The 22,244-nt window shown below is 41.5% G+C and overlaps 1 protein-coding gene across 2 annotated transcripts in view; it reads right to left on the bottom strand.

Moving 5' to 3' along the window:
- The window catches only part of LOC119501292 (septin-9-like), a 130,891-nt gene that overhangs the window by 101,847 nt on the left and 6,800 nt on the right, over positions 1-22,244 (bottom strand). The window contains exon 2 of one of the 2 annotated variants that reach the window (XM_037791567.1): positions 14,646-14,708. In XM_037791567.1, the coding sequence (XP_037647495.1) occupies positions 14,646-14,708 (63 nt within the window). Of the gene's footprint in view, positions 1-7,677; positions 7,808-14,645; positions 14,709-22,244 lie in introns of those variants that run through there. The other variant, XM_037791571.1, reaches the window with a different exon arrangement.

Raw genomic sequence — 22,244 nt, 5'->3', positions numbered from 1 at the left:
AGTAATGTGATCTGGAAATAGATAAAGATGGAGACATGGGGAGAGTCTTGCACTGGACACACCCTCAACCCACACAATGTGTCAGATTCCTCCACTCCCTGGTACACACACATATTCACACTAAGATGCATGTGCACACACACAGACAACTAAATCAAAAGAAGTCATAAAAAAAGTCATAGTATAGCATGTTGAAAAAAATCATAAAAAAAAGTCATAATATAGTATGTCGAAAAAATCATAAAAAAGTCATAGTATGTTGAAAAAGAATTATAAAAAAGTCATAAAATAGTATGTCAAAAAAAATCATAAAAATGTCATAGTATAGTATGTTGAAAAACAATTATAAAAAGTCATAATATAGTATGTTGAAAAAAAAATCATAAAAAGTCATAATATAGTATGTCGAAAAAAATCATAAAAATGTCATAGTATAGTATGTCAAAAAAGAAATCATAAAAAAGTTATAATATAGTATGTCGAAAAAAAAATCATAAAAAATAACAAAATAGTATGTCGAAAAAAAGTCACAAGAAAGTCTTACAAACACATGCACACACACACTTCAGTAAGCAACACATGCATGAACTCAGCCCTGCACTCACTGAAACACAAACACACACACACACATAGAAAAACGCACTTCCTTCCACTGCATATCCTTGCAAGCCCAGACAGGCAGTGCTAATTCAATCTGCTGTAGCAACTGTCACACAATGTTTTTCGCCCTGATCTGTAAAGAACTTCATCCATATCGGAGCAGTCATAGTGATGCAATATGCAACGCACTGCTCTAAGAAACAGTTTTAATCAGCCATTTACAGCCTTGGATATGGTATGTAATGGCCTAAATGTTTGCATGACTGTGAAAGGTTATACAAGGTCATGTTGATTCCGTGTCAGTGCTAATATCTTATGGTGTGAATTCCACAACACTGACTCTTCTCTCTGGGAAACTTAAAGGGACAGTTCGGGTGTTTTGAAGTGGCGTTGTATTATCCATAGTCAGTGTATTATCTACAGTAGATGACGGTTGGCACGCCCCCAGTTTGGAGGAAAAAAAAGTCCTGATTAATGAATCTGTTGGGGCCTCAGGCCTCCTGTACATTAGTGTATTGTAATGTATTTGAATAGGCAGCTGCTGGTGTTATGTTGCACTGCAGCACACAGATGAAGAGAGACAGAGACAGCCGCCTACTGCTTAAAGAAACCCAGACCACCACCACCACCAGCATGCTAAAGTGGGTCCTGCCCTCATGAGAAGCTGAAAAATGAGAGGAGCAGAGTGGGAGGAGGAGAGGATAACTTCTATAAACGGATGCCAAGCCGGCGTGGCAGTTGCTAGGGCAATGCCAGGGCAACAGCAGGTTGCGAATGTCAGTGATATATAAACACACACACACACACAAAGACAGCAACAGGTCCACATGCCTCAGCGCCAGGCTGCACCCTCCCCTGTGGTCCGGCCTGTGGACGGACGTCCTGCGATCTCTGGAATCTGAGCTGCAGCTCCAAGAAACGATTCAACGGTAACCAAACCCACACTGGGCAGTGGGATGCTGGGACACACCTGAACTCTTTTATTCATGACTACAGCTGCTACTTCTTCTTATAACTTCTTGAAATACCAGATTCTGACTCACCGACAAAATCTAACCACATCTGCCTCATGTAATAAATCAGTTATCATCACCAGTTAAGTGGCAGATAGAAACGGGGAAAACATTGTGGAAGAATCAGAATCAGAATCATCAAGACACATAAATATAAAATTAAAGAAAATTAAAATAAAAAAAAAGTAAAGGCTAGATGGAAGAAAATTGCTATGAAAATACAAAAAAATATGTATAATATCTGAATTAAAATGAAAGCTGTATAGAAGAAAATTGCAATGAAAATAATAAAAATAAAAATAAATTTGTTTTTTAATATCTGAATTAAAATGAAAGCTAGATAGAAGAAAGTTGTAATGAAAATATGAAAAAATACTATTAAAATATGTATAATATCTGAATTAAAATAAAAACTGTATGGAAGAAAATTCAAATAAAAATACAAAAATACTATAAAATAATATGTACAATATCTGAATTAAAATGAAGGCTGAGTAGAAGAAAATTGCAATGAAAATAATAAAAATAAAAATAAAAAATATGTACAATATCTGAATTAAAATGAAGGCTGGGTAGAAGAAAATTGCAATGAAAATATGAATACATACTAAAAAAATATGTAAAATATTTCAATTAAAATGAAAACTAGATAGAAGAAAATTGCAATGAAAATATGAAAAAAATACTATAACAATATGTACAATATCTGAATTAAAATGAAAGAGCTGTGCAGTTTTTAGAAGGGGTAGTTTTGTGCAGAAATGTGCAAAATGTTCATAGATATAACACCAAAGATGTGCGTTAATGTAACGCATATAGACAAACGAGAAGGGATCATGAGTCCATGTCAGTGGGGGTTAATAATTGTGTCAATACTAATCTATTAAATTAAAGCACCTATATAGATAACAAGTTTATAAAAAATGTATGTTATTGTGAAGAAAATAAACAATTTAGTCATATTATATCTTGTTGAAAATTGTGTGTTACAGGAAATGCAAGTATGACTAGTGTCATAGTGTCAATAATGACCCATCTCAGGTCATGTCGGGTTTAGAGCGTCATTGTTATTTTAAACATTACCAGTATCAGCTACAGAGGAAACCTCAGCTTCCTGCTGAGTTCATCCTAAAACAACAACAAAAGCTTTGTTGGCCTCGGTGCAGACAGCTCACCCATGAGTCAGGCTACATCAAATAAGCCATCTGGAAGAGGTAAAAATCTGTGCATGTTGGCGAGTGTGTGCATTGCTTGCATTGATCGTGTGTGTGTTCATTTGAACGTGTGTGTGTGTGTGTGTATTTTGGATGTGACTGGCTGGTTACCGCAGCTCTGTTTACATGGCAACCCTCATAATAAGAAGCTTTACCTGGCTCAGAGGGGAGAAGGAGGGAGGAGGGATAGATGGACTAAACGGGGGAGAGAAGAGGGGAAAGGTGTGCCAGGTCTCTCTCCAGGCAGAGAGACAACCTCCGGTGGCGTTAATGGAAACTAGGAAGCAGGAAGATTTGAGAAAGAAAGAAACAGAGAGACGCAGAAGGAGAGCAGCGCTAGCATGACTAATGGAATCAGCAGCACTGGTAGTGTAAACAGAAAAGAGCCTGGCTTTCAGTACAGTACAGTACAGTACAGTAACAGTAAGAGTACTGTGCTCTCAGCTAAACGTGGGAAGGAGAGCACTGAACTTGCACAGCTGAAGCTCATCAGTGTACACATACAGCAGTGTCAGAAGAGTCTGCATTATCAGGCGATTAGACTGTTAACAGGCTATTAAATAGGCATTATCAGTCACTATAAGCCCCATAGATGTGAATCAGTAGGGGCCTACTATACATACTAGTAGGTTTTATCATCTATTCACATGGTAGATCACCAAAAAAAGGTATATAAGAACACAACAGCGACCTCTAACGACCGTAAAACACAGAGTTTTCATCCAGGAGACTGGAGTTCGCATCCTGTGTGAAACCAAAAATGTGTAGTTGTCTTTGTGTTTGTAGGTATTTTAACCCGAAACATGATGTTTTTCCCTAAACTGAACTGTTTTTTTTTGCCTAAAGAAATCTAAAGAAGTTGTAGTTTTGTTGCCTAAACATGAAGAAGTTCTTGTTTTGTTGCCTAAACCTAAGGAAGTTGTAGTTCTGTTGTCTAAACCTAAAGAAGTTGTAGTTTTGTTGCCTAAACCTAAAGAAGTTGTAGTTTTGTTGTCTAAACCTAAAGAAGTTGTAGTTTTACGTAGTAGGCGTAGTAGACCCCTAATGATCCACATCTATGGTGCTTATAGTGACTGATAACGCCTATTTAATAACCTGATAACAGTCGAATCGAGCGGCATTATTTGGGGAACTATAAAAATGTCATAAAGATACATACGGGGCAACAGGTCAGACAGTTTCACAACATTACCGAGGCACACATGAAAACCCCTCGTGCGGCCCCAGAGCCCACATGGCGAAGCAGCTCCCTCTAAACTAAAGTACATGCACAGCTGTAGTGACAGCAGCTGCTCTTAACCAAATGTTAAACAGCAGCACCGAGCCAGGCTCTGCTAACTTTAATCAAATACAGCACCTGTTGGAAACGCACACACACACACACACACACACACACACACACACACACTGGCACACCCCCCTCAATGTATGTGTGTGAGTGTATCGACTGTCTGCACACATGCTGCTGCCTCCGTGTGTGTGTGTTCCCTCACACATGGGATGGCTTGGTAAATAGAGAGAGCAGCTGTCCTCCATCACAGATGACTCTCTCTCTATCTCTCTCTCTCTCTCTCTCTCCACCTCCGCTCCATCCCTCCACCAGGCTAATAACACTGTTTAGTACGTCAACAAGCCAGCATTGTGATCGCCATCTTTCTCGCTCCCGCTGCACTCTCACATATTGTTCTGCTCAGCACGTTGCCACGGCAACTCACCCAACAACACTAGTCGTGTAGCAACGTGGCCACGGTTTCCTTTAAAGCTGCAGTGGGTAGAAACGGAGCAAATGTGATTATTAAAAGAAGTTATTTTTATAAAACGGTCACTATATCCAGACAGTAGAGCATGAAAAAAGTAATCTGAAAAAAATCATGTGCCTCTGATGCCAAAAACTTGTTGCCTACTAAAGCTTTAAACCTGCAGTAGGCAGACTATATTTTTGGCATCATTGGGCAAAAAATCTGTAATAACCTTTCAGCATATTGTAATTCATGTGTTCTGAGAGACTTCTGCACCTCCTGATAGCTCTGTTATCAGGCTTTAAAAAAATCTAGCCCGTGACGGGAGACTTTGACCAATCACAGGTCATTTCAGAGAGAGAGAGCGTTCCTATTGGCTGTGCTCCGGCTGGTGGGCGGTGCTTGGTATTTCCTCAACTTCATCTCAACATGGCTGCGGGGTAACAAACTTTCTCATTTTACAGCTAAACAGTACACTACAAGATGATTCTGAGAACATTTGAGGAGAGAAATAGGCATTACAGTAACAGAATATTGATTCATATTTGATCAGCGCTGCATAGTTTGATCGGAGTTTGCAAATGATTGACAGCTGCTCAGAGACGGCAAGACTCCAGCTCGGCTCTGATTGGTTGTGAAATCTTGCAGATGCCGTTAGGAGCACCGGAGGACACAGACGCACTTGATTTTCGATGCACTACTGTCAGGATATAGTGACCGTTTTATAAAAAAAACTTTTTTTAAATAATAATTTCTACCCACTGCAGCTTTAATACAAGTTCTCTGTAAACCTATAGAGGGTGATATTTAAAACATGTAGGCTGTGGCAAAGAAAACAACACAGAAAACTATACTTGTTGTCTTGTGTGACTGTTCACAAGTGTGTGTGAGAGAGAGAGAGAGAGACATAAAAAAGTATTTTGGATTACTCGACTCAGCACCTCCACCTGGTGGGGGGAGCATATATTGCATATGAAAAAGACAACTCTCAGCACAGATTTAAGACGTCTGTCACTGAATTCTTTGAAAGCTTGGTATGAGGGTCAGCTAAGCTATAGCCGCGGCTGCTCCTCTGTAAGTCATGAGTCCGAGCTGACTGTGTCATGAAGCATCATCAGATGACCTCGCTGTTTACTGGAACGAACCCATCAGCCCTCCTTTTTATACGCTCCAGTCTCAGTCTCTCTCTCTGTGTGGCTGATGGACAGTTTCCGTTGAGAGCGTCATCACTGTTGATTCATGTGGGAAGAAAACACAGGAAACAAAGGGGAGCCTTGCAGCGTCCACACCACGGCGGGAGGAACATTAGCGAGAAGAAGTGAATTGAATTGGTCATGATGATGACATGTGAGCCAGTAGAAGCTAATAAACCACAAATGATTGATGCCTCTACTTTGCCACGAGCTGTACACACAACACACAATCAGACATACCTCCTGACCTGATTGTTATTTAAATGCAGACCTTATAGTCTGTGTAATGTCATGAATAATGTACGAGCTGTGTTGTCATCAACCCATTATAATGCTGCCTTCAAATGAGACTCGTGTTTACAACATGGGGAGTCGTGCACGTGATATGCTCACCGTTCAAGCAGTTATATTAACTTATTATGCTATTACTTATTATAACTAGACAGGTTCATGCAGGGTCGGACCTGATGTTTTTGGTTACGTTAGTTCGGAGCAGAAAGCCAGACAATAACACACACAAACTAAACCGACTGATGCAGCTGTAGACCAGCGACTCTTGTGCTCTGTGAGGTAAAAATGACCGTTTGTGTGAATGGAGTCTGGTGGCTTTGAAGACAGCCATAAAACGTCTTCAGGTCCCCGTTGAAAAGGGCTGTCTGACGGTGAGGTAAAGCTGTTTGGGGCCCAATCACAGCTCTTATTTGTGTGCATAACATCGTACTGACCCAAAAGCACACACACATACACTCACTACACACTTGACAGTATGAATGCATGAATACTCGAGTAAACATTCGCTATGTCCTGCTGAAGACGATACAGCTCCCTGGAGGAAGCACCTGGAGACAAGAGGCCACAACGAGAGAGAGCGAGGAGAGGAGAGGAGAGGAGAGGAGGGAGGGTGATACCTCCATCACACACTTGTCAATGATCTCACCTACATCCAGATTTCACACACTGAAGGAGGTGCTACAAGCTATGCTAGGCCACAAAAACACACACACAAGCACATGCTGCTGCTGCTGCTGCAGCCGCTTCACCGTTTCCACTGGGGTTTCTTTTTTTTTCAAGCCAAAGAGCTTTTTAACAACACATGCTAACGCTCATAAAAATACCATTAAGAAGCAGCAGACAGCTTTGGCTCACTAATGACTTTAGCATACTGTACGACACACACTCTTATTAATTCAATATGCATATTTGTTTACAGCATCCAACGGGGGAAAACGAGGATAAAGTAAGGATTTTTATTTTACTGGTGGACTGAAGCAGAGCTTTTTCTCTCTCCTGTTGGCTAAAAGAAAGGGACTGACTGATGGCCGACTCGGGATCAGAGCCACAAGGGACAAGAGTAGTACTGTTCAAACACAGCTCTTTCCTGTTTTCACACCAAAGAAGAATGGGAGAATGCAGATGGAGAAAAAAAAGAGAGAGAGAGAGAGAGAGAAAAATGTCTATGAAATAAGTGCTTTGCTTTTTAAAATCAGCCCTTCACAAAGTTTTTCGGGGAATGAATGTGAAAAGAAAATGTGTAAAGACAGGCAGACAGGGACGGGAATGAGAATGGAAAAGAGGTGGCGACAACCTGTAAAGACAAAAACATTTAACTGGAAACAATGGGACAGAGGACGGGGTGGTGGAGATAGTGGGTAATAAACAGAGACAGACAGAACAAACAGAACAGATAAAGACAGATCTGCTACGCTGCCACACAACCAGGCTGCACAGCTCCAGCTCCAAACCCCAAAGAAAACATGCAGTCAGCAAACAGGACAGAATGAGAGAGTGGAAAATACCATAGAGGGGAAAATAGAGGCAGGCTCTTACAGAATAGACACCCGATCAGAGTGAAAAAAAAAACGCTGATTGAAGGACCTTAAACTTCCATTCAAGCATCTGAGTGTTTCGGGACTCTTACCTGAGAATTTGTCCCCCTCCATAACCAGATCACTCCCTCCACAGCCACATGTAGTGTCTGCTCTTTGACTCCACTCTCTTTCTCCCCCTCTCTCTCTCTCTCTCCCTGTCTTTTTTTGGACTTCCCTTTCTCTCTCTCTCCCTCCCTCCCTCTGTTCCTCTTCCTCCTCTTCTTACTCTCTCTTTCCTTTCGGGCTCTCTGTTCTCCCTCCCTCCCTCTCCCCAATTTGATTCCTTCAGTGTGTCTTGCTAATGAATTCAGAATTACGACATCGCCATGTGCTTATCATATGTTGCGTTCACAGCTCTCTCTCTCTCTCTCTCTCTCTCTCTCTCCCTCTTTCTTACCCTCTCTTTCCTCTGATGAGACCAAAAGACTGAAGCAGCATTGTGTCATGAAAATAGAAACCATTAGCTCCGCCATGTGACATGGACAGGCTCCTTACAGACTAAAATAACCCGCTGGACTTGTAAACTCTTCCGCTAGCTTACTTATAAAGTTCCTTGTGTGTGTGTGTGTGTGTGTGTTTGTGTGTGTGTGTATGTGTGTGTGTTTGTGCATGTGGCCTTGATTCATTTCAACAGCAATCTTGTCAGGCTGGATTGAAAGACGTTCCCTGAACCACGTCTAGACTTCCTCATGATGATGAATCTGATACGGCTCTGCCTTTGTAAATGTGTGGAGGGATGATAGCCTGTTGAAATAATACTGACGTGCAAAAACAATACAGGGTGGAAGCTAGAAGGGGGGGCGGGAGGGGGGCTCTATCAAAACACCCAGAAATGTTTTCAAGGGTTAACACACGAGAGCAGAATATTTGAGACGGAGTAGTGAGTGTGTCTGTGTGTTATGAAGATTAGAGAAGCCCCAGCCCTCACTCTGCTCGGTCTCAGGAAACTCAGATGACCTCTGACCTTTGGCACTTCCCTCACTGCACCAGAGGGGGGTCAAAGGTCACATGGCAAGCGTCTGAGCTCTGATAGAGAGATCAAACACACCCAGACATGTCAGTCTGACATCTTGTGCAACACACAAGCGCTCCAGAGTGTTTTGCACGGTGACCTGTGTTGTTGTAGGGCTGCACAAGTAATCAAATATTAATCGCAATCACGATCTGGGATTCCCACAATTAAATGAAAATGATTAACTGCGATATTGACGCTTAAAGTTTCAGTAGGCGGTAGATTTTTGGCATCATTGGGCAAAAATTCCATAATAATCTTTCAGCATATTGTAATTCAAGTGTTCTGAGAGAAAACTAGACTTCTGCTCCTCCTCATGGCTCTGTTTTCAGACTTTAAAATATCTCATTGAGAGAGCGTTCCTATTGGCTGTGCTCCGGTCATGTGACCAGAACTTGGCGTTCCTTCAACAGATTTTACAATGGCGGCGGCGTCACAAACTTTCTCATTTTCCAGCTAAACCGTGCACTACAAGATGATTCTGAAAACATTAGAGGAGAGAAATAGGCATTAACGTAACATAATATTGATTCATATTTGATCAGCGCTGACTAGTTTGACCGTTTGGTCGGAGTTCGCGAGTGATTGACAGCCGGCTCTCATAGACGGCAGCTGGACAGCGGACCTCAGATCAGCTCTTACTGCTTGTTTTCCTCCGGTCTGTGAAATCTTGCAGCTGCCGTTAGGAGCACCGGAGGACACAGAGGAACATGATTTTTTTATAAAAATATTTTTTTTTAATCATATTTGCTCCAAGCTCACCTACTTCAGCTTTAAATGAACATGATTGACTGCAATATTGACGCTTAAAATGCATACTTCACTCATAGAAAACTGCTGCATATCAAATCATGCGCTTCCTAAACTAACAGCCAGCCAGATCACGCACAGCGTCTCCCTTTAAACCTTCGATGATGGTGATGATTTTTAGTAATCAAATTGCGCGAGTTACTCGAGGAATCGTTGTAGCCCTACCTCTAAATCATGTGTGCGGGCCCTCTCAGCCCAAACGGCGGTGTTTTGAGGCTGATGTCTCCGTGCAAAAAAAACAAAACAATGAATATCCAAATCCTTTGGATGAAAACCGAATAACCTACCTCCCCGACGAACGAATATCCGAAGAGTCGAATATTTGGGTCCAGCCCTAGAAAGCAGTATTCTATATTTTGTCCCTAAAATCAATTAGTAATTGTAATAAATAAATCGTGATCTCAATATTGAGCAAAATAATCGTGGTTATCATTTTGGATATAATCATGCAGCCCTACTGTGTTATACAATGTGTTTGTGTATTCATGTTTGCCTTCAGTGTCTCTTGTCAAATGTGCATGAATTATTTCATGAAAGCCAGCTTGCTAATTTTGATTGTTGATGAATTGAGGAAAATGTGCGCGTTGGTGGCCACAAATGGCCAAAACATGCAACTCTGATGCCATAAGTAAAGAGCACACAGTTGACATACCTATAGTAGCAGGAGGTGTGTATGGCGAGCCATTTTGAGGTAAAGCCATGAAAATATTCTAAATATAGCGTACACTTAGACTGATAAAATACGTTTTTCTGCTGCTCCCGTCCACAGCCACTCTACCTCGCCGTTATATCGCTCTCTTCAAAGCCACCAGACTCCATTCACAAAAACAGTCATTTTACTTTGCAGAACACAGGAGTACATTAACCCCTCTTCAAAACATCTGACTTTGACTCAGCTTGTGCTAGTGCTCACATTATTCATAACCTTATTGATTAGCTTCGATTAGCTTACTTTGGTAACCTGCTAACGTCCCTGCTTTTTGCATGTGGGCGTAACGAACAGCTCGATGGACCCTGTTAGAATCATTTTGATATCATTTCATCACTGTTGGAAGAAAGTTAAAACAAGAGGATGTGATTTTCTCTCGTAAACATGCACACCTCTAACTGATCAGCGCTCGTTGTGTGTGTCCAATACAGCAGGATCTGCTGACTGCCAGATGGGAATTAACTACACACAGATCCACAATAGGGACAGTGTTGGATAGACCTGTGTGTGTGTGTTTGTGTGTGTCATGGGTTGAGGTTACAGTACAGTATCCTCCCAAATACCCGCCTGCCGAATCGTAAATCTGCCCTGTTGGCAGATGTTTTGTGTGGGGCATGTCCCTCCAAATGCACACACACACGCCCTGTGGCGACTGCATCAACGCCAGGGAGGTCTGCTGACAAGCAGGGCCTTATCCTCACCCTCAAGCACTTCCCAACAATCTGTACGTGTGTATATCCGCTTATGCATATCTGCGTCCGTGTATGTGTGTGTGTCTCTGTCTGTCAGCATACTTCTGTGTGTGTGTGTGTGTGTGTGTGTGAATCTGCTCACGTCTTGCCTGTCTGTCACCCTGGTTCACAGAGCAGCTCAGAAACTCAACAACATATATATACTGTAGGTATTTTGGCAGATCCTGAGCCCTCTGACAACGTGAGTGGGTGCCTGCCTGAAAAGGACACACCCAAATTCGCCTGTTTTGGGTCAAATTTATTTCACAGCTGTTCTATAGTCTAGACTGGGTCGTAGGAAGTACTCGTGCTCAAATCTAACAATCAAATTCCTCTTGTGTCCTAAGAACATTTATGATGTTGCTGTCCTCATTTGCTCTCAAAACCTCTTCTTGTTTGGTGCCTGTGTAACATAGTTGAAAAGGTTCAGGTTAAATCCCCCTAAATGGGACAACTGTGCCACCTGCTGTTGTAGATTTGTATCTGCATTGAGCATGGATGTATTAAGAGAACTGGATACAGCGTTGGAGGCGGGGCCCCGTTCATTCCTATGGAGGGTGCTCAGCGGCGCATTAAGCCAAAATGGCTCGACTTCCGAGTGGAAAAGTACCCGGATCTTCTGCCGATCTTCCGCATCCATTGGGCCCAGAGAGCAGGCGCAGTAGCGTCCGCTCAGTCACATGGATCGGTCACGGGGGTCACAGCCGTCACGGCTTGCAAACTCCGCCTCCGTCTCATTCACATGAACGGAGGAAGGAAAATAACTCTGGATTCGGCTATTAGTGCATTTTACAACTTTTAGGAACTAATGATTTAAATAAGGGATATTCAAGTGTTCACACTGGGAATTTTGATTCATCTCAAAAAAAGTAATCCGCTGAGTTACAGACGTCTCTTTCCCAAGTCTATGGGAAAAAGCCCAATGGCATCACGTGACAGACACCGAAGTTGTAGTACCGCCGTTTGGCCACTACGAAAGTTGGCATCAACAACCGGCACTCTTCCTGAGGGCTTGGCATTGAGTAGGAATAGCAAAGGATTATGGGTAATCCTCAAAGCAATGGAGGATTTGGCACTAGGTCAAAATACACATAAAAGTTGAGCTTGCTATTTTGGTTGGTTATTATTTGTCTTAGATTAAATTCGCCATATTTTTGTTAAGTTAACCATTATTTCTTATGTATTCTATTGCCAATAAAAATCCCTCCAGTATAGCAAGCTAGCATTAAAGGGTAACAGTGAGATCCCTTCTGTGGACAGAATTCCTTCATTTGTTATCAGGAGGCTTTTATTCTGAAATATTTACAGGACAGTGTTGTAGAAAATGCAGTGACTTGCACGGCTCCATGAATGAATAAAGTACGGGGTTTTTTAATTGTAGATTATTACTATTATTTACAAATGTGCACACGCTTTTTAATCTTTTTCTGTCTAAAATAAATATAAATGACATTTATAATTAAATTAAATGGCCGTTATGAAAGGCAAACTCTATGTAGAAAGAAAGGGCTGACAGCAGCAGCTGCAGAAGCACTGCCGAAAATACCGAGGTTACCCTTTATCGTGATGCTTTCTCTCCAGACAGAGCATGCGCTGTTTGTCCACAAGAGAGAGATGACCATTCTCCTCTATTGTCATTTGTCATAAATGCAGATAAAGCTGCTGTTACCATAAGTCTGAACAGCAGGAGATTAATTTTGACAGGAGACACCTCACAGAGGTCACACTGTTTTTTTTTTGGATTTAATGACCTCCAGATACTCAGTAAGTATACGCAGAAACCCACACAACCACCACCATGCACTGTCAGAACGCGTCTGCTGTCTCAGCGCCTGTCAGCTGCGAGCAGATCACAAATGGTGCCAGCATCCCGTCTCACAAGTGATTGTCAACCGCAAATTGGAGATACATTTGTGCTTGTCCTATAGTCCTCCTGCATGCTCATGCATTATGGTTAGATGTGTCAAAATGAGCACAAAAGGAAATGATCTCATGTTGCAAGCCACAGCGAGCATGCTGCAAATTCAGGCCACTGAACGACACTTGGTCCCTCGTATACAGTCCACAGTCAGTGTGTGCAAACCTAGTGTGTGTGTGTGTGTGTGTGTGTGTGTGTGTGCTTTAGTTCCCCTCCTCTCTATGTGCTGATGCTGCAGAAGGCGATGCTCTTCCCACTGGTAGAAGATGCCTCAGTGGTGAACCACAGCCACAGCTTCATCCTGCATGCCAATACTGTGCATGAGCTACATGCATACACACACACACACTTGCATGTGAATGCACAAACACTAAAGTGCACAAATGACACAATCTAATTGTTTTAACGCACGTTTTGAAGTTGCACATTAAAAACCCTGAAGGGAAACATCAGAAAATACAGAAAAAGATGATTTTAGAAAGTCTTGCATAAATATTCTCATTGAATAAAACAGAAATGTTGCACCAGCAGCCCAAAAAGAAGAGAAATACGTGACACAGTTGGTGTAGACAGCGGCGAAAAAATCTTAAAAACAAAAAGAAGCAAATAAGTATTGCAAAGAAATCTCAGGATATATATTATGTGCAATACTGACTTAATTGTACAATAATTTGTGCAACAATTCAACTGTGCAATACTCTTGCATTAATACTGCATTTATACTGTACATTTAGTGCTGCACGATTTTGAATAGATATCTAATTGCGATTATTTTCATATGATGTGCAGGCCAGGACGTCTCTGCAGCATCACAATATTTAATTTAAAATGGTATTTTGACACACATTTTGCCTTTAACAAATATATTTTAATATTAATTAATATTAATTAATTAATTAATATCAATATTAATTAATATTATAATAATATATATATTTATTAACACATTTAATAGATTAATTAATCTCAGCATTTGCATTTACTTTACTGTGGTTACATTATTGTATAGTGTTTGATGCACATATTTGTACATATTTCTTATATTTCTCATTTCTTATTTAAATTATTTATTTATATTACTCTACATATATTGTGTTATACATTGTAGCATTAATTACATAATTTATTTTTTACCTTTATTTCTATTTTTCTTATATTACTTTATGCTTATATATAAGAGCAACTGTAACGTCCCAATTCCCCCCCAAGAGATGTATAAAGTATTTCTGATTCTGATTCTGCCAGAGTGACAGAAGAGCTACTGCTGCTCTTTTAATTTTGTCGACAGAAACACAAACTCATTTTCAAAATTTTCCAAAAATATTTTTTGATGGCTTTTGGAGAGTATTATTTAAAATGTTCTCTGTAGATAAGAAAGAAGCACACATTTCTGCACACACAGACTAAGCACACACATATATACAGACATGGCACAGTCACTCAGACGTCAGCATTGTACACCAAATACACAAATCTGTTCTTTGTAGGACACTGTGCCATCGCTCTGTCTCTCGTTATCACCGCATCTGTGATCTGCTGTGAACCTGCTATCAGCTGTTATCTGTACAGGAATCAGTACCTGATCTGCCCTCAGTGTTGCAACATCTTTCTGCTGAGGGTCAGTGACACCGACTTACGCAACGCTTTACAGGAATACTGAGTGATGAAAGGGAAGATAGTAAAGGCAGCGTATGACCAAATCTGGATGGATGACGGATCCGTGTCCATGTATCCGTCAGACTATGGATGCACTGAATGTATGTTTGTACACATGTGCTGAATGAGGGGATGAATGGACAGATGTATGTATGGAAGTGACAGCGGTGCAGTCTACTTACTGGGACTGGTGATGCCAGATCCCTCTCTTTCTGTTCTCCTCGTCCGAGCGCTGGCTGATCTCGCTGTAAATGGGGACAAGGACAGAAGGACAGATTAGGAACATGTCCTGGAAAGTCAAGAGAAACCGTACAGATGTGCCATTACACGTTATGAACAAGAGGCTCAGCATTACGTTTAGAAATATTTACAGAGGACCAGACTTAGTTTGCTTTTTTGATTGTCCCATAAATGACCTTTTCGCTAACGCTCTGAACTAAACAATGCAACAAAATATGCATCAGCAGCACCAAATGGAAAACAGTGACTTCACATTTTCCTTGAGGCCAATTAATCCACTACAGTTGTCCTGTGGAAAAACAAAGTCAGACGATATTCAGAAAAGATTGCTATTATTATTCTTTGACCGCCGAGAAACTGACATTCGGTTACTGACGGACAGCCAGACACGTTTTCTCAATTTCATCTGTGGTGTGATTGTATTTTTATAACTGTGGAAATAGCTCGGATCATAACTTGCATGTGGGACAAAATGCATGAAATAGGACACTGATACAACTGCATGGCACAGTGTGACAACTCTTCAACTATAGAAATCCTGATGGAGAACCTTTAAAAGAATAGCTCGCTGTTTTGAAGTGGGGTTGTATGAGGTACTTATCCACAGTCAGTGTATTACGTACAGTAGATGACGGTCGGCACGCCCCCAGTTTGAAGAAACAGAGGTGGGTAAAATATGTTTTGCTGTCGGCCCCGTCCACACTTCATCGCTTTGCTTCTGTTTCTCCAAACTGGGGGCACGCCGACCGTCATCTACTGGTGGTAATACTCTGAATATGGATAAGTACCTCATACAACCCCAATTCAAAACACCCAAACTATCCCTTTAAATATCAGGATGAGACTTCCGCAGATGGTTATCATCATGTTAAGCACCTGACTAATGATCAGAGACACTATCTTTGAATAATAGAGTAGGCCAATAGGCTATAACAAATTTGTCAAAGGCTAGAGACAAAGCATTATTAAACACCAGCAGGTGAGTTAGCATAATAAGCAGTGCTAATCACAAAAGGGACAATAAAAGGGTAGAACTATCAGGGAAAAATGCTGTAAACAAGACGAGGTTATCTTCTAGATTTTGGAGTGACAATTGCAGGAAACAACTGAGGATAAGAAGCAGACAGATATGTCACTATGATGACCTCAGGTACCTGATACCATCGTAGTTATGAGCGTTCTCATTGTCCAGTACGTTTAGTTTAGTTTGTTTTTTTCGAAAACCGCATCCTCATTCATGCTCATCAAACAGCTCAGAGCGCTGATAGCCAGGTCCGACATGACGCTGGCTGGTTTCGGGTTCAGAGGAATGTCTCTTCCTCTTGGCTGGCGGTCCGCTCCCTGACACCGGAGGAATGCTGCCGGTTAATCTCTCATTGATCGGCTCTGGTGTGTGTGTTCAGTTCTGCTGAATCACCAGCCCTTGCATAAGGCAGCCGACTAGACTGTTGTCAGGCTATTAAATAGGCGATATCAGTCGCTACACATATACAGTATATAGACCGTAGTAATTATGACAGGAGCAGAAGCGGAAGTCAGGTGCTGTACAGGGTTTTCACCCAGGAGTTTGCCTCACGTGTGAAACCAACAATGTGTAGTTGTCTTTGTGTTTGTAGATATTTTAACACAATGTTTTTCTCTAAACTTAAATATGTGTTTTTTGCCTAAACCTAAAGAAGTTGTAGTTTCGTTGCCTAAACCTAAAGAAGTTGTAGTTTTCCTGCCTAAACCTAAAGAAGTTGTAGTTTTATTGCCTCAACCAAAAGAAAGTTGTAGTTTTATTGTCTAAACATAAAGAAGTTGTAGTTTTGTTGCCTAAACCAGACTGTTTTTTTTGTCTAAACCTAGAGAAGTCTTTTTGTTTGTGTTCAAAACGTGACGTTTCATTCAGTTTTACATGTTAGAACATGTTGCTTTTAAGTTTCACTTCTACTTTTACAACGTAGTAGGCGTAGTAGGCCCCTAATGACCCACATCTATGGTGCTCATAGCGACTGATAACGCCTATCTAATGGCCTGATAACAGTCGAATCGGGTGCATAAGGGGAGGATGAGCCAAACAGCGACACAGCTGTTGTATGTTCAGATGGGTGATTCAGCTCCATTAGATTGGTTTCCATCTCTGTGTTCCAGACTGAAATATCTTTGCAGTTACTGGATGGTTTACCACAAAACTTTGTACAGATATTCATAGTCCACACACAACAAACCCTCATGGCGTTAGTCATCCCCTTACTTCTCCTCTAGCGCCACCATGAGGTTCACATTTATAGTTTCCTGGAACAGGTGATGGCACGATAACAAGACGCTGCCTCTCTCTCTTAGATCAACCACACACTCATTCTTTTCTTTCCTCCCATCCTCTGTTCCTCTCCGTCTGCATCAACCCAGTCAGTGCTGTTTAATGAGGTGAGTTCATCCGGTGGCTAGTGAGTCAGTCGTCCCATCCTGTTTCTGACTTCTTAGAAATACTTCCTATACCGCAAATCAGCGTGTGTGACGTGACATTCATTTTCTGACAATAACGCCAGCAAACATGGTGGTTTTCCGTCCTGTGTTGTCACTGGTTTCAACACAAAGGCAGCTGGTCGGAGGGAAAGGGAGTGAACGTGCCACTGTGTGACTGGAAGATGTGAGTAAAGCTCCTGTGATGTGTGTGAGAGAGAGAGAGAGAGAGAGAGAGAGGGAGAGCTTGCTCACTCTTGGAGAGAGGGAAGCAAATTAAATAAACTACTGTAAATACTGTAGGAGATGATTTGCTTCCTTCTGTGCCTGCTTTTCCTGCAGAAACTCTTGCAGTATTTCGTCATGCATGTGGCTTTCGGGGTACTTTACACATGCACGCACATACATGAATGAAAATTGTTATGCGCAAATAAATCTGCACACTGACAAGTGCTTTATTATTAGCCTATTATGTATTTTGGGAACCTAAATACACAGAAACATATACATTTATTCAGTAAAAAACAATCGCACTAAATCTAAATACACAAAAACAGAGATCAGACAGTATCCTACTATTTCTGCCACTACCAGCCACACAAGACAGACAATATATGTAGCAGGTGAAACCAAACTAACCCAGCAAACGTGACGTCAGGAAGACGTTTAGATCAGGTCTGTATAACGTCCGTCAGTCCAGACACACTTTTGTTTTTCGTCTGGTAGACTAGCAAGTTGGGTTCAATATTTGAATGTCTGGTTAGGGGCCTTTTTTTACGTCTGCGGACGTGCAACTCAGTTTGACATCAATAGTAAAAAAAGAGGTCGCAAAAACGTTCATTCTGGCATCTCAGTGGACATCTTTTGGACGTCAACAGAGACGTTAAATTGACGTCTTTTGGACGTTTCTTTGCTTAGTCGGAATCAAGCCCAAAATTTACTAAGCTGTATTTTGAGTGTGAAAAATATGAGGCTTGTCGGATGGTCAAAAAGCATCAGAAACCCCCTCCCCCCTACTTTCCGACTTCCGAATTGGGGGGGACTGTGTCCGACAATTTTTGTAACCTTCCGAAACAGACAATCTGACATTCACACCCACTTTACGCCATGATTTGCCAGCTGGAACAATTATAAACACATTTGACGACGCGTTGTACGAACTACAGCAAATGACCTGTAGCCCTAAATATGCATCCATCCGTCCATTATCTGTAACCGCTTATCCTATTCAGGGTGGCGGGGGGGCTGGAGCCGATCCCAGCTGACATCGGTTGAAGGCAGAGTACATCCTGGACAGGTCGCCAGACTATCACAGGGCTGACACATAGAGACAGACAAAAAAGAAAGTAGCAGCAAGCACGTCTCCGGGTGCCCGGTCGTGGTAAGATCAGAAGAAACAAAGAAACATCAGCGACGCTGATGATGGCTTATAGCTGAAACGCGTTAATTTTTTTCCCCATAATAAACTAAGAAGGACCCTTTATCTGTGAGTGCCGGTGATTTGCTTCTTCTGACATAGAGACAGACAACCATTCACGCTCACATTCACAGCTACAGGACATTTAGAGTCAACAATTAACCTGCATGTCTTTGGACTGTGGGAGGAAGCCGGAGAAAACCCACGCTAACACGGGGAGAACATGCCGGGTTTGAACCAGCGACCCTCTAGCTGTGAGGCTAACCGCTGAACCACTCTGCCACCCCCCCTAAATGTACATAAATGATGAAAATGACAAATCAATTTGGTGACACGTTTGCCGTAACACCTTTGTTACTCTGATACCTGCAACAATCCTATTTGTTCCAATTAATCAACCTGCTGTTCCAGGTTAGACAGCAGAGTCGTGGTCATGAAGTTACACATTTAATGAATCAAAACATTTTTTTTGCATTAGCTCATTTCTACCTCCCCCGGTACAACAACAGCGTGTGCAGGAGGGTAGTGAATAAAGTTGTCAGAGGAGACTGGATGCTTTGATAAGTGGAGATACTCTCATTATTTTCTCTGCAGCAGCAAATTTAGCAAAGCACCTTGTCGTAGCACTGAAACAGAAAACATGTCTCCATGTCTGAGAATGTCTGAGCTCCTGCAAAACAGGTTAAGATCAATATTCAACCAGAGACAGCAGAGTTCTGTCCGGCAACCTCTGAATAAGACTTTTTCTGTGTGTGGAGTATCATAAAATGTCTTTAGGTAGCTTGACTCCAAATTTAAGCTTTAATATAAACTGTTTTACAATACGAATTAATCTAAAATTGAAGTAAAAGTCAGAAACACAGTTGCATCTGGCGTCGATTCAGAGAGGAAGTATTGACTCATTTTTTGTTTTTAGACTTTAAATCACTAACTGGGCGTTCAGACTGTCAAAAGGTGCACTAGTCAAAGACTCCCCCACCCCCACCCCCTTCTTTTTTTTCCTGCTTTAAGTGCAAATCATTAATCTGCCATGAGCCATGTGATAACACCATCGCTCTGTTATGCGAGTGTGTTCATATCTACGTGTGTTTTGGAGCTTTTTTTAAGTGTACCAAAACGTGACGGAACAAATAAGAGCCAGCCAAGTCTTTCAAGCCTCGCAGCCAAAAAGCATGCCTGTACCTATTTACTCTTCTAGCTGCGAATACAGCTTGAGAGAGGCCAGGTGAACACACACACACACACACACACACACCCTTACTACACAAAGTGCTTTGAACGAACCAAAGTTTAACATTTGCGACAAAGTAATATGCCGCTGAAGCCGTAACGATAAGATGATATTTGGCATTGAAGTGGGCAAAGTCCTAAAGCGAGCAAATATGTATTAACCAATCGCGGTGAGCTTCTACAAACTAAAGGAGTGACACCTGAAAAGTTAAACTGTATGTTGGCACAAAGGTGTGTGTGTGTGTGTGTGTGTGTGTTATACTCACCTGCTCAGTCTTGTCTGGGGCCACAAACACAGCACATATCACAGCTTGAACATGTTTCATAAAAATCTCCTGACACTAAGATCCATGTCTTTTTTTCCCCCCTCAAGGGGATTTGTAATCTTCTGAGGTCATATTTGCCTTATGACACAACAGAGGTCATTACGCACACATGACACATGAGAAGAATGAAACCAGTGTTTATGTTAATGGAAAAAAACGTACTTTGAACAGTGCTGCAAGTCATATTGTCGACCGGAGTAAATGCATTGCCGCCTGTGTGTATTTACTATAGGCCTCAACTGATTGATGTCAATTGCGCTGCTTAGTGGTTGTGTGTGTGCAACATGACCGGTCAAGTGCACGGCTATGCCTGGACAAACACGTCAACTGATTAGTTATTGGTCTCAGATGACTAGCGGAGGTAAACAGAGGGCAGAGGGTGCAGCACTTTATTTGAAACACACACATACATGAGTGAAGGCGTGCAAACAGATACACATACATCAGGGGTGGAGGAGTGATTTACAAAACATGCATGATAATGCATGCTCTCTTTCACACACAACTACCTGAGATTTGTGTGTTTGCATAAGGAGGCCCTGCCGTGTCTTATTTGAGTAGGAGGTGAAGGATCTCCTTTCTTTCTTTCTTTCTTTCTTTCCTTCCTGGCCTCTTTGACTTCCTCCTCTCCCTTTAGGGCTATAGGTGAGGGTTTGATTAAAACATTAATCAACTGTGTGGCAGACTTTGTTGAAGTGTATCCACAACATTGTTTTCTTTTAAACTTATTTAATAACTAGAGACCATCATGCGATGGGGATCCCACCAGCCGTGACCCCTTCCACACTTCCTACCCCCGCTATACTTCCAGCGCCCCTTACTCAGACCACGCCCATATTCAAACTTGGCCTTCATTTTGATCACAACTACACACCTGTAAAGTTGACTGTACCTTATACGGTTGTGACACTATCGCGGTCACAAAGTCTGTCCACAGACAGACAGAAGTATAAACACCTGACAAACTTAAGTACTCAAAACTGCCTCTGTGGTATAGATCCTGCTACAGTAGATTTTGCCACGATGACTCACACACACAGAATTACAAGGTGATAAAAACTGCTGTCATTTCATTCTGCCCGCGGTTCTGAAGCTACTATCACTAAACCAGCCGATTCGACTGTTGTTAGGCTATTAAATAGACGCTATCAGTCGCTATAAGCACCATAGACGTGGGTCAGTAGGGACCTACTACACCCACTAGTACGTTTTATCATCTATTCACATGGTAGATCACCGAAAGAAGGTATAAAACACTATGATAGCGTGGCCTAAACCTAAAGTAGTTGTAGTTTATTGCCTAAACCTAAAGAAGTTGTAGTTTTATTGCCACAACCTAAAGTTGTAGTTTTGTTGCCCTAAACCTAAAGAAGTTGTAGTTTTGTTGCCTAAATCTAAAGAACTTGTAGTTTTGTTGCCCTACACCTAAAGAAGTTGTTGTTTTATAGTTGTTGTTTTGTTGCGTAAACCTAAAGACGCCTTTTTGTTCGTGTTAAAAACGTGACGTTTCATTCAGTTTTACATGTTAGAACGTGTTGCTTTCACTTACAATGTATTAAGCCCTCTAATGACCAATGATGGATCACCAACTATATGCTTAAGATTCAAATTCAAAATGCAAATCTAATAATAAACATGAGGTTTTTTTTATCAATTAAAGACACAGTGAAATAATTAATAAATTCTGATCTGCTGCTGTGTTTGTTAAATCATCTCTTTCTTTGTTATTCCTGTAAAATGTTGACATATTTTTGATGAGGTCAACAGTCCTCTTCTGATCTTTATCTCCCTGGATCTGATATAAATCTCTCTCATGAATATACCTCACGCACATTTTTAGTTTCCCTTGGAAATAAGTCATATTACGGAAGCTAAAGACGCTCTAACCATGGGTTACGATTAGCGTATATCACACTTATTTGTTTTAACCACAGTGTGAAAACGTTACCATCATTCATCCCTAATTCCCTTCTTCCGTCTCTCCGCTCATCCATCTGTTCCATTGTGTTTTTATGGCCCTCATTACACATGTTAAGGGTACGCTGCAAACACGCCGTTTCACAACTCTGCCTGTGAAAGAGCTGACAGCGGATGGACGAGTGGAGAGAAAGAGAGCGAGGTGG

Source organism: Sebastes umbrosus, chromosome 14 (assembly GCF_015220745.1).
Source record: "Sebastes umbrosus isolate fSebUmb1 chromosome 14, fSebUmb1.pri, whole genome shotgun sequence".
In the NCBI taxonomy this organism is placed as follows: Eukaryota; Metazoa; Chordata; class Actinopteri; order Perciformes; family Sebastidae; genus Sebastes; species Sebastes umbrosus.
The sequence above is the reverse complement of the archived record's forward strand: the minus strand, read 5'-3'. Positions and strand labels throughout refer to the sequence as shown.